Raw genomic sequence first — 12404 nt, 5'->3', positions numbered from 1 at the left:
GATGGTCCTGACGCTGCACACTTATGCAACTTACGGGTAGCAGCAAGATGAATCTTGAACTTTTTGTATTGACATGACGAAAAACAGACTTGGACGCAGTGAGGTTCCCAATAGCTACATAGAGTATAAGGTATAAGAACACAAAGAAACATCGACTATATGTGGAAGAGTAGTCTAATCCTCCTCTTCCTCAAACTCCATCTCATCCTCATCTTCTTCTTCTTCTTCTTCTTCTTCTTCTTCTTCTTCTTCTTCTTCTTCTTCCTCCTCCTCCTCACTACCCTCCCCATCCGACGAAGACCCTTCCTCAATCTCCTCCTCCTCCGCCTCCTCATCATCATCCTCACTACTCTCATCCCCCTCACTGATCACCTCATCCCGGATCGCCTCCCGCGCCGCCTCCGCCTTTTCCTCCTTACGACGCTTCTCCTCCTCTAGCCTACCCTGCTCGAGCAGCGCGGCCTTCTCCTCACGGAGCTTCCGCTGGGACTTAACAAACGCGCCGAGCGGGGAGCTCTCCCACTCGACATCCTTAAGGAAACTCTCGACCTCGGCGCGGTTACGGGGCGTATAGGTGACAGCGAGACGCTTCTCCTCGATCCAGCGGGCGTTGGCCTCGACCTTCTGGACGAGCAGCAGGATCATCTGATTGATTTTGGTGTTCCTGTTACCGCCGGTGCGGGCGCTGGCCTGCTTGATCCAGCGCTTGAGGGCGACGACGACAGGGACGCTGAGCTCAGGGAAGGCGATGTGCTTGGTCCAGAGCACGAAGAACTCAGAGAGAAGCTCCGCAACCTGCTCGCCAACGCCGTCCTGGTAGACGCGCGTGCGCAGGTAGGATTTGGGCGCGCGGATGGCGGTCGCGAAGTCGAGCTGCCGGAGCGTGCTGGTCTTGGGCGGCTTGCGCATCTCGGCTAGGTTGAGGACTTCGAGCAGGGCGGAGGCGAGGGGGATGTAGGTGCCTGTGGCGCGGGAGAGGCGGAGGAGGGCACGCGTGAGTTGGAAGCGCAGGGGGAGGTACTGCGCGGTTGGGATCAGGCGCATCGCGCCCAGGGTAATCTGCACGACGGGGTAGATGAGCGGGCGCAGAGCGGAGGGTTTGCCGGCTTGCGCTTCGACGAGGGCGTCGCAGTGTTGCGAGAGCACGCGCGACCAGAAGTCCAGCGAGTGCACGTATTGCCAGTTGTAGACGGTTTTGTAGGACTCCTTTGAGGTGTTGGTGATGCTGCTACGCAGGTGCATGGCGAGCTGGCGAATGAAGCTGAAGCCTGTTGTGTAGGAGACGTTTTGGTCGATGCCCCAAAGTTCGGCCGCGGAGTTCTTCATGAGGTTGACGCCCGCGAGGGTGTGCACGGTTGTGTTGCGGCTGCCCTTGACGACGCCTTCGTAGGAGGCCTTCAGCACGGCTTCCTTGAGGCCGGCGTCGCCGATGACCATCAGGCGGCGGAGGATGAGGAAGGCCGTGATCCGCGTGGCTTCGGTCGTGGACACGTCGGCCCAGATGCTGACGATCGTCTTGACGAGCACCTTGAGGAGCTTGCGGAACTGGAGGAGGTAGGGAAGCATGGGTTCGATCGAGGAGAGAGTGAGCTTAAGGGTCGGTTCGTCCGATAGGTTGGTCAGCAGTTGGTGCACCGAGCTGGTGTGCGACTTGATCAGCGGCGTGAGCGTCTTGAACTTCTTCGAGTCCATCGACACCCGCACCTTGCCCGACGCGCTCTCCTTGACGGGCAGGTGGTGCGCCAGCACCCGCGGGATGTTGTTCAGCGCCGTCACGAGCACCTGGTGGTAGACGTTGGAGTCCGAGATGGTGTACTTATGTTCCTGCTCGTCGTTGCCCTCGTTGACGTACGCCGCAGCGCGGAAGGCCAGCACCGCCTGGCGCATCGCCCGGATCGAGTGCTGCTCCTCCATCAGCTGCTGCCACTTCTTGACCATTGCGAGCGTGAGTGTGTTGTCGGTCGCCTCATCCTCATCCTCCTCCGCAGCCTTGGCCTTGGAGCCCTTCTTCTTCTTCTTGGCGGGACCTTCCTCCTCCTCCTCTTCGCTCAGCTGGTCGACCTCCGCGAGGTCGCCGTGTTCGCCGAAATCGAGCAACTCAGCGTCGTTCTCCTTCAAGTATTTGTAGAACTCCGGATCCTTCTCCTTCAACGCCTCAAGCTGGTCCTTGTGCGCCTCGAAGTCGTCGGGCCCGCTGCCCTCGTCGTCGCTGCCTCCCTCCTCAGAAGCCGACGCAGCCTCCTCGTCCTCGTCCTTCTGTTTATCTGAGCGCTTGCGCTTGCCGATCTTGGGGGTGACGGCCTTCTTGCGGCCCTTCTTGGTCAACTCCGCCGCAGACTCGGGAATGTCGAAGCCGCCCGCGAAGAAGTCGTCGACGTTCATTTCGGCAAAGTCCTTCTGCTTCTGCACCTGCTCGGGGCTCTCCTCCTCATCCTCGTCCCGCTCTGCTCTTTGCTTGGCATTGTCCGCCTTACGCTTCTCCTTCAGGTGGTTGCGCTGCTTAATCTTAGCGGTGGCCTTGCGGCGCTCGAGGACATCTTTGAGATGCTTCTTCTCGAATTTCTTGGTGGACTTCTTCTGACTTCCAGCCATGGTGACAGGGGTGTTCTCTTCGCGAAGTCGCGGAGAGGGAAGTCAATAAAAAGTGGGTGGGGAGAAAATCCAAGATAATGAATCCCGCAAAAGCCTCGAGGGACCAGGAAAAAATCTGGAGACGGAAAAAAATACATGTTGCGGCAGAATAGAGCGGTGAGGGGTGATCGGATTAGGTGACCGCCTTCTGGTGGTGTCGGTGATTGTTTCCCCTCATGCGGGACTCTGGCGCCTTTCCCCCCCTCCGACGGCCTCCATTCATCGAGCAGTCAAACATGTATGCGCAAAGGCCTTTATCATATGCCCCGACTCCTTACAGCTATACGCCGAACCCGGCGCTGGCTGCATCCATCAACCTCGACGAGGTAAGCTAGTGCATCCGGTTTGGCTTGCTGGATCGCTGGCTGACTGGTCCTTACGCAATGCGCCAGGAAGTGAAATTAGCCTCCAGCTCGGCGGAGCGCGATCTTCACGAGTCTCTGGCGGAGATTTACAGTATCATCGTTACATTGGACGGTCTTGAGAAGGCTTATATCCGGGATGTGGTTACGGAAGCGGAGTACACGGAGACCTGCACTCGCTTGTTAAAGCAGTATAAGTCGAGCCTGGGCGACGACACCGTGGCGGGAGAGTTTGTCGACCTGGAGACTTTCAAGCGCAAATGGGGCGTGAGTGTATCTCCTACCCTTCATACCGCCTCATCAGCTGATTGTTTGGTCTCGTCATTTAGTTGGAATGCCCCCGTGCCACCGAGCGTTTGCGAATTGGGCTCCCCGCCACAGTGGAACAAGCCACACATAGTACACCTGCAGCGAACATGGCTCCGGCAGCAACAGGCCCGCCAGGCGGCACCTCTGGCAGCTTGATCCTGACGGCCACCGAGAACTTTATTACCTTCCTTGATGCGCTGAAATTGAACATGGTCTCGAAAGATGCATTACACCCGCTGCTCTCGGAAGTGATTCAGTCTGTGAACAGGGTGACTGATGCGGATTTCGAAAACCGGGGCAAGATCATTCAGTGGCTGATCACGTTGAACCAAATGCGGGCGACCGAAGAACTTAGTGAGGAGCAGGCGAGAGAACTGTCTTTCGATATCGAGCAAGCGTACATGGGATTTAAGTCGACTTTGGGCTGAGGCGATCGCACTGCTGGAGACGAATGTCTATTGTCATGTCAATATACAGCATCGGTGCATGGTTTTTTTTGGAAGGGGAGTTATATACCAACAGGGACAATATCACATACTGTACTATCATAGATTATCTCGGCAGGGGAAAGAGCGGCGGAGCGGATCCGATCCGCGGAACAACACACACCAGCCTTTCCTCTTTGGGCAATCTCGACTTTTTTTTTGCAGGCCCAGATCCGATATCTCCATCGCTCTTTTCGCCACTAATCCGGGGGTTATAAGAAATTGACCAGCTTCACCCTTTGCTACACCAATCTGCACATTCTCCAGTGCCTTCAAATCGTCCCCCCGCATATCGACACCATGATCGGCGCCGATCCCGACGAGCCTCTCCACGGTGCGTTTGCCCCTCCACATATAGCCCCTGATAGATAGGAGCGATAATGAACTGATAAGCCCATTTTCAGTGCTCGATCTTCCCCAGATCCATACCAAGCCCTCAGGCACCGAACTCATCCAGGCTCTCGCTCTTCTGACGACCAAACCACGGAGTTTTGGTCTTAAGGCCCCTGAAGCGGTGAAGGCTCAGACCGTCCATCCGGCCGGTATCACCCGCTATCTAACATCGATTATCTCGAGTCCGCTCGCATGGCTCGAGACCGATGAGCTTCGTGAGGCTGTGTGGGACGCCGCTGCGGCCCGACTGAGCGAACGTTCTGGCCGAACTGGTATGTAGATGGAGGGGGTGTAGCCTGCGGTAATCTCCGAGGATGGACATTCTGACATTAGAGTGCTATTTAGCAATGCCCGCCATGTCGCGAGTCTTCATGATCCCGACCTCCCAGGGTGAAGAATACACCCTCACCCTGCACGAGCCGTCTCTGACGGCCGACAACCTGGGCATGAAGACCTGGGTCTCTTCGTACCTGCTCTCTATCCGCCTGCACGCCCTCCTCGAATCCCCCCCGCAGCTTGTCCCAACGACAACCACCACTCCGCAACTCCACCCCGACCGCACGCTCCGCGCCCTCGAACTCGGTGCCGGCACAGGGCTCGTTGGCCTCTCCTTCGCCGCTCTCCGCGGTAAATCCGCCACTATCCACCTCACCGACCTCCCCGCTATCGTGCCCAATCTCGCGCACAACGCCGCCCTCAACGTTGAGCTGCTCAGCCGCACCGGCGCCACCGTCACCACTGGCGTTCTGGACTGGTCCATGGCGCCTTCGCCGCTCCCCACGCCCGCCGAGCAATATGACCTCATCCTCGCGGCCGACCCGTTGTACTCGCCCTATCACCCGAAATGGCTCGTCGACACGGTCTCCCATTGGCTAAGCCGGGGGCTCGACGCCCGTGTCGTGGTCGAGATGCCCCTCCGCGATGCGTACCTGCCGCAGGTGCAGGACTTCCGACAGCGCATGGGCGAGCTCGGACTGGCGGTCGTTGACGAAGGCGAGGAGGTCGGCTATGATGACTGGGAGTCGGCTGATGGCGGGGCCCTCCCAGTTCGATGCTGGTGGTCCGTTTGGGGTTGGAGTGAGAAGATTTGAGGCTTGGCTTGCTGCAAACCAGCACGAAGACTCTCTCTCTCTCTCTTTCTCTCATGCCCATCACCATAGGTACTGCTGCTCATGGTGACTACAGTATAACCTACCATGAGCAGCATATTTCTACGACGTCACGAACACACACATACAACGCATCTACAGCATCCACAGCATGAGCATCAGCATACACATTATCCCCAGCAAGTGCCATATAGCATCATGAGTCAAGCGTGATAGAGCTAACTCATCGATTGGACCGGACAAAGACCGCACATGAAGCGTCCGGCCATGTCTACTGCTTAGCTAGAGCTAGATAGAGTCTTTAGAGCATTGAATATAGCGTATTATTTGTCCTTCATGAACCATTGTGTTCGCTCGATTTCCCACGGATTGTCTTGTATGCTCGTAGCCTGTTCATCCCAGAACACGAGACGATAGAAAAGTAAGATGCGGTGTAAGGAACAGGCATAGGGAGAGTTCCTGGTTCTAGAAGGTATTGGTATGCAGACTCCTTTCAAGCTGCACTAAGATAAGATGGAGACGCCCACCTCCCCACTGATAGCGCTAAGATCACTGCTTTGGATGCTGCCGCTGAGTCAGCGGAACCCACCTGCGCTGCAGGTAACGGCGTATGAGGCAGGAAGTTCGGTGTTCGCGGCCAGGCAACCTTTTCAAACTAAATCTTGAGCATAGCCTCAGAGACATTCGTGATGGGGATCTGGACTATTAATAGGCTTGGAAGTAGATTCTGTGAGAATAGAGCGGCGTGCCGCTACACAATAATAAGTCTGGGTCGAACTGTACATCATGAATGGGGAGCTATCATATGCAGATTTGCGGCTTTATCTGTTCTACTGCGAAGTTTTGACCTTATATTTAGAAACGAAGAGTGTGCCAGAGACTGGATCACACCCAAATGTTACAAACCCAACAAAAAAAAGTCTCCAGACCGACACACCAATCGCCCTAGTGGAAACCGTTCGCAACTTTAGACGGCATGCCGTTCCGCAGGTGCCCGTCCCCTGCGCGACTAGTACCACAGAGCCTTATTCCAGAACAGACTGCGGGCATTGGCCAAGTCGTCCTGGGTGAGATACATGGTGTTGTTGAACCAGCTGCGTGGCGGTGTAGGAGCCGTTCATGATGTACTTTGGCCAGTCTCGCCCAACATCCGAATCGATAGAGGCTAGCCTTTGGCTTGTGTCAAAGGTGTAATCATCGCGGCTGAAAAACAGGTGCATGATCAAGCACACCTTGAGAGCGCATCGGATAAGAAGAGGGCTCTGTAGGCTTGAGGTTTGGGATGTGTAGGTCCAAGCCAGAAACTAGAATGCTGTATTTCGCCAAGCGCTGCCATCTCGCTGCGCCATGGTATTCGCTCGCACGGCAGAGACTTGACTTTCTGTGCGATGATATTGTGAGTATATCAGTGCTCAGGAAGCCTGCCAGACCATCAGAAGCAATTTTTATCGCTGAACTCATGAACGTAAAATTGGACCTCAGCTATAGCAATGTTTCCAGGCCTATTCAAGGCCACTGAAAGTGATCCAATGAGAGTTGAGGCGAAGTAGAATCAGCTCATTGAACATGAGAGCCTTTGAAGCTCCATTAAGCCGTGAGGATACTCCAGCATTTGAATCGATGAAGAAGTTAGTTGGCTTTTCGGTCTAGCGACTGTGGTAGTCTGTTTCGTTGAGTACATACAATAATAAATGGTAGTAAAGCCAGGCACCGAAAAAGACCACAGAGATAGACCCCACCGTGGGCTGGTCACCTGATCACCCAGAAAAAGCGCAACAGCCGGCCAGCCACTCACAGCCACCGACCATTAGCCCACCGATGACATATGACGAATGCACGCACCGCCACCCCGGCGATAAACTGTGGAATCAATGCAGCTTTCCATATTATCGGGTTGATCCCCGCTCCTCGAAATAGCTTCCCTAACGTTTTGATTTCCTCCTACCTCTACCGATTACCCTAATGAAAATTCGACTTTCTTTCTTCCAAAATCTCTCTGAAAACAATAATTACAGCTGGGGATAACTTATCCAGTCACCATCCATCATGGTCATTGGTTTACTAGTCCTAAGCGCCATCCCCACCGTGACGGGGGTGTCGCTCGCCTCCAGCGAACAGCGCAAAGCCAACGAGCGCAAGAACGACGAGCGCCGCATGGCCAAATTCTACATCGACGTCGCTGCACCCCCGCACAACCCCGAGGATCCTGAGGTACATAATAAACGGGTAGTGTTGCGGGACTTTAAGGTGAGTGTGCACGTCCAGCTCCAGAGCCAATTGTGTTCTGCCGTGGCGCATATATGCGCGCCTGGAAAACTTATCAAGCATGAGTGTGCTAACTCAAAGTACTCGCTTGTCAATTAGGTATTTCTGGACGATCGTGACCCCGCAAAACGAGACCCTCCCGCGCATACCGCGCAGGCGTTCTACATCGAGTACCCGGAGTTTGATCATATGAAACATCTCAAACGCGGGTTCGGGGTTGCTACCTCTATCTCGGATAACCCGCCAATGCTGGGATGGATCTATGCGGACAAGGATACGCATGAGCTCAAGTATGGGAATCGCACGCAGAGCTGTGAGCATGTCATCGGGCCGTGGGATTGGGTGGACGATGAGACAACGTTGACGCTGGAGGGCAGTCGGCAGTTCGTCGCGGTGAAGGAGGAGGATGGGTCGTGGGGGGTATATTTCGACCGAGACGGTGATGAGCTGGAAGGGGTGTTGGAGGAGCAAGGGAAATTGGACAATGAGTATCTGTTGCTACGGCTGAAAAGAAACCTGATCGAGCAACCGGACGATAAGAATAAAAATAATAATACATGATCTTGGAAGTCAAGTGTGAAAGTCTGCTGGTAACGGGGGGAATCGTAGAAAATAGGAAGAGTAAAATCTATTTTGTGGTACCGTAACGCAACTAATCATCGAGACCTTCCCAGGCCTCATTATCACTGCCAGCGGCAGCGGTGGGTTGCCCGGTTTTCCGGCTGCGGCTGGCTTCGATCGCCCCCTTTCTCCTGTTCTCCATCCGTCGCTCGTAACCACTCTTCGTGCTGATTCTCGTCTTCTTGTCTTCTTTGCCGTCCTTCCTGGACTGTCTGGCCTTGACACCGTGCTTCTTCAGTTCCTGCTTGCTCTTCTTGCTGAGGTCGGGGAGAGCGTCGAGCAACCATTTCTGGACTGACTTCTCCTCCGAGGTGCCGCGGAGCTTCTCACTGACATCGATGACGTTGGCGATGCTCTTGACGTAGGGGATATCCTCCTTGGTGTAATAGGTGACCGCAATGCCACCCTCACGGCCCGCTCGGCCAGTGCGTCCAACACGGTGGACGTAGACGGCAGCGGAGTTGGGGATATCGTAGTTGACAACACCATTGATGCCGCGGAAGTCGACACCACGAGCTAGCAGATCGGTCGTCACGAGAATCCAAATCTCGCCCTTACGGAACTGCTTCATGATCTCGGACCGCTGGCTGTCGGAGAGATCTGAGTGCAGAACAGCAATGCGCGAAGAGCCACCGGCTTCGGCAGGGATATCGTAGCGGAGTTCGGAATGTAGCGCAATGGCACGGGGAATGGTCTGGGTGAAGATGAGGAAGGGAGGCCGCAGACGAACATCAGAAGCCGCAGCTGCCGCCGGATGGAGGAGTTGTCTGAGTCCGAGCAGCTTTCCCTGTTCAGTCGCAGCGTAAACTAGCTTGTGCTTGATGTTGGGGATAGCGGAGTCCTTCAGGCCCACGACAAGACGAAGGAGAGGATAAGACTTGGTCGAGCTCAGGGTATCCTTGCGCTCCTTGATGGTCGACTTGGCAAGGTCTTCGACATTGGATCCCATTGTAGCAGACCACAGGCTTGCCCGAAGCTCGGGATGTGTGCATGCTCGCCAGATGTCAAGCGTTTGTTCGCGAAAGAGAGGATCCAGCAAAACATCTGCCTCGTCCAGGACGATGTTTCTCACGAGGGGCAAGGTCGCCATGGGCTTCGTCTTGTTTGCCGAAAGCGAATTCACCAGCAGCAATGGTGTCGTGACGAGAATGTCGCTCTTCGTAACGGGGGCTTTCCCCTTGCTGCTCTTCTTCGTCTCTTGCTGTTCATCTTCGGATCCAGAGGATTCCTCACTCTGCTCATCGAGCACATCCTTCTCCTCTCCCTCATCGTCGCGTTCGACAAGGCGCATACCCTTCTTCATCAAAGTGATCTTGACACCAGTTCCAAGCGCCAACTTGCGTCCTTCATTGACGATCTGACTAGCAAGCTCCTTCGTAGGCGCAACAACAACGCTGAAGATACCGCGCTCATCCTGCTGTTGATGGTGGTGGCGGACAATCTTGTTGATCACCGGGATCATGAACGACAACGTCTTCCCACTGCCCGTGGGCGCCACTACCAAAAGATCCGGTTCGACAGTCTCCTCCGAGCGGGCCTTCTGGGCCACCGAGCGATCACCCAGCAACAGAGGCAAGCTCCCCAACTGCACCTCGGTGGGCACCGTGAACCCTTGCTCGGCGATATTTTCCGCCAGTCTGCGCGAGATGTTGTACCTGGAGCGCAGCTCCTTGAACGAGACCAACGGCTGGGGAAACAGACGACGCGCCTTCTTCTGTTCTTTCTTGGAAAGCGGCTGAGGAGCGGCGCTGCTCTCCTCCTCTTGCTTTCTCTTCTTCTTCTTTTTCTTCTTCGACTCTTCTCCAGCCGCCGGCGCCGCCGCTGGCTGCACCTCTTCCAAGTCCCGCATATCAGTGACCTTGATCTTGTGGGCGTTCAGAATCGTGCGCCGCTGGACTTCATCCATCGACTCGTCCTCTTCCGACCCAGACTCCTCGCCCTCCTGCTGCTGCTCCTTCACAGCCGACGCGCGCTCCTTCTTCGCCGTCAACGACGCGCCGCCTTTGCCTGCGCCGAAGAAATCTAGACCCGGAACATCATCATTCTCGGAATCCGACGCCTCGGCCGCACGGGCTCGCTTGCGCTTCTTGTTCGCACCGCCGTTCTTGCGCAGAAGCTCTTCTGCCTCCGAAGCTTGGAACAACTGAGGGGTTTGCGCCTTGCCTTTAGACGGGAGAGTGGACGAGAGGGTACTACTAGCGGTACCGGCGTTCAACTTGGTAGCTCTGGTTAAGAGCCTGAAGGCATCCATATTTGTCTTTAGTGAAAAGCTCGGTAGCGGTGCCTATTGTAATTTACAAGGCCATGCGACTTGTGAATATTAGGCGGATTGAGAGCCCAGTGACATGTACGCCTGATTTTGATGAAGAGGATATTGGAGTTGGTCAAGTCCTCCGCGGCTTTTGTTGGTTTATCGGGCGGAAAAAAAAGTTCAAATGTTCCAATTCTGCCGCACGGGCCAATCAGAAGGGGCAGGGCGGCGTTTCCCCATAGTCTGTCTCCCTGCACAGAAACTGGAACATAACTGAAATGATCAAGTGATCAATTCTATCTGGCCAATTCCAATGAAATAAATGGGAAAGGAAAAATTTTAGGAACACAAGATGGGGAAACACTGGGCATAGACGAGAGGGTTGGGAGCTCGTATGGACTTAGATGTCTGTGGTTATCGCAAGGACCCATTCTTCTTATCTCCCTGATATCCCTCCCCAATTCACCCATCGCGAAGATCATTGAAGTACTACGACTATGAAGTAAAAAAAAAAAACCCAGATTATAGAGCAGAAAGACTCGATACTCGCAAGAAATCACATACAATCCACAAGATCTCTAAAAACATTCAAGTGTAGGTGGAACAAGTCTATCCTCTAGCCGGACGCACACTCTTCCAGTAAGGCTTTTGATGACCAAACCGCTTTTTTCTTTCGGAACTCAAAAGCAAGCATGTTCCACTGGGAAAGAACCAAATACACCAGTCACCTCAGACAACAGTTGAATTCCATCGTCTATCATACAATAGTACAGCGCACAAAGGAAAACGGGGGGGTTGTTTGTGTAAAAGGGAAGGAAGACAGGCTAAGGGCACAACTGCGTGGTATTTATCTAATGGTGTCCGGCGTGCTCAGGCTCTCCCCGGTAGCCGATGATGTTCATCCGACCGATCATCTCACCGACGGTGAAGAAACCGATCACCTCCGCGGCGGTGACACCGGCCAGGGCGATCTCCTTCTTGTTGGCGCTGCGGATGCGGGCCATGATTTTCGAGGGGGCGAAAGCGGAGTTTCCGGGGTTGCGGACCAGGGGCTCAAGGTAGGCCTGGAAGGTGGCGACGTTCCTAGATGTCCAGGTTAGCACCAATTGCTGGTGTGCTTCCTCCGGCGGGCGAGGGTAGGAGGGAGCGCTTACGGGGGGGTCATGTTCTGTCCACGGAAAACCAGCTTGGCGAGCTCGAGACCGACTTTGCTGTAGTAGACGGTAGCGGGTATCATGGCTAGATTGCAGAAGTGGAAGGTTAGCAATGGAATAGATGGAGAGAAGATGTGCCGTGTGATCCCAGCTTGCCATCCGCATCTGATTGTGACCAACAGGACAGTCATCATTCTGAACTATCCAGTCGTCCCAATGTGAAGCAGAAGGGGGAGACACAGCGTATAATGGCGGGCGGTTCACGAGCGGTCGCTTACATTCGACAAAAGAGATGACCTTTCCGGTTCTTCCACCAACCTTCCGCAGGGCGTTACCGAGACCCTGAGCGGCGTTGGAGATGGCGGGACCAGCCGAGGATTGGACACGAGAAAGACCCTCAGAAGCCTTGGAGGCAGTCGATGAGGCAGTCTCACTGGCCTTGGAGGCGGCTTCCGAGGTGGAAGAGGCGTGTCTGACTGCGGTCCTGCGAGCCAGGAACTGCGATTGCCGGAGGACGGCACGGGACGCCGGGGCGGACATCTTGAAAACCCTTGGAAAGAAGAGAAAGGACGAGGATTGGAGAGAGAGTGACTGATCAAAGTCGCTAGATGGAGGACAAAAGGGGTCCAATGGCGGGTTGGTCAAGAGCCGGAGACGTTTAGATCGTCGCGCAATTGCAGGACCAGAATCTGAGATTTGAGGTTCGGGAAGTTCAGGGAAGAGCCTCCACTCCCGCACCACGTGATCTCGCTCCTTCCATGCCTTGTTTATAGTCAGTCAACATCAACCTGTTTGTTTTTCTTTGACTATCGTGTGGAAATAAA

At 54.8% G+C, this 12404-nt stretch overlaps 4 protein-coding genes across 4 annotated transcripts; 1 reads left to right on the top strand and 3 right to left on the bottom strand.

Annotated features, from left to right (window-relative positions):
- Nucleotides 1-53: 53 nt before the first annotated feature.
- Nucleotides 54-2679, bottom strand: BP01DRAFT_352855 (mRNA-binding ribosome synthesis protein NOC2). Its single transcript, XM_025574035.1, has one exon. It carries the CDS (start codon nt 2590-2592, stop codon nt 175-177), a length of 2418 nt encoding a protein of 805 aa, XP_025435360.1. The 5' UTR covers nt 2593-2679; the 3' UTR covers nt 54-174.
- A 188-nt stretch (nt 2680-2867) lies between these two features.
- BP01DRAFT_287193 (S-adenosylmethionine-dependent methyltransferase) lies at nt 2868-8115 on the top strand (the record flags this gene model as incomplete). Its single annotated transcript, XM_025571491.1, has 9 exons — nt 2868-2957; nt 3024-3260; nt 3323-3714; nt 4160-4452; nt 4526-5237; nt 6617-6685; nt 7077-7182; nt 7324-7536; nt 7654-8115. 9 exons carry the CDS (start codon nt 2868-2870, stop codon nt 8113-8115), a joined length of 2574 nt encoding a protein of 857 aa, XP_025435359.1.
- Nucleotides 8096-10555, bottom strand: rok1 (RNA-dependent ATPase ROK1). Its single transcript, XM_025574034.1, has one exon. It carries the CDS (start codon nt 10424-10426, stop codon nt 8207-8209), a length of 2220 nt encoding a protein of 739 aa, XP_025435358.1. The 5' UTR covers nt 10427-10555; the 3' UTR covers nt 8096-8206.
- A 342-nt stretch (nt 10556-10897) lies between these two features.
- On the bottom strand, nt 10898-12201 carry BP01DRAFT_352850 (F1F0 ATP synthase subunit g). Its single transcript, XM_025574033.1, has 3 exons — nt 11859-12201; nt 11581-11665; nt 10898-11509 (listed from the first exon to the last, which is right to left on the bottom strand). Exons 1-3 carry the CDS (start codon nt 12118-12120, stop codon nt 11278-11280), a joined length of 579 nt encoding a protein of 192 aa, XP_025435357.1. The 5' UTR covers nt 12121-12201; the 3' UTR covers nt 10898-11277.
- Between the last annotated feature and the right edge of the window lie 203 nt (nt 12202-12404).

The sequence above is a fragment of the Aspergillus saccharolyticus genome, assembly GCF_003184585.1.
Source record: "Aspergillus saccharolyticus JOP 1030-1 unplaced genomic scaffold BP01scaffold_2, whole genome shotgun sequence".
NCBI lineage: Eukaryota > Fungi > Ascomycota > Eurotiomycetes > Eurotiales > Aspergillaceae > Aspergillus > Aspergillus saccharolyticus.
Note: the sequence above shows the minus strand (reverse complement) of the source record. Positions and strands in the feature narration are given on the sequence as shown.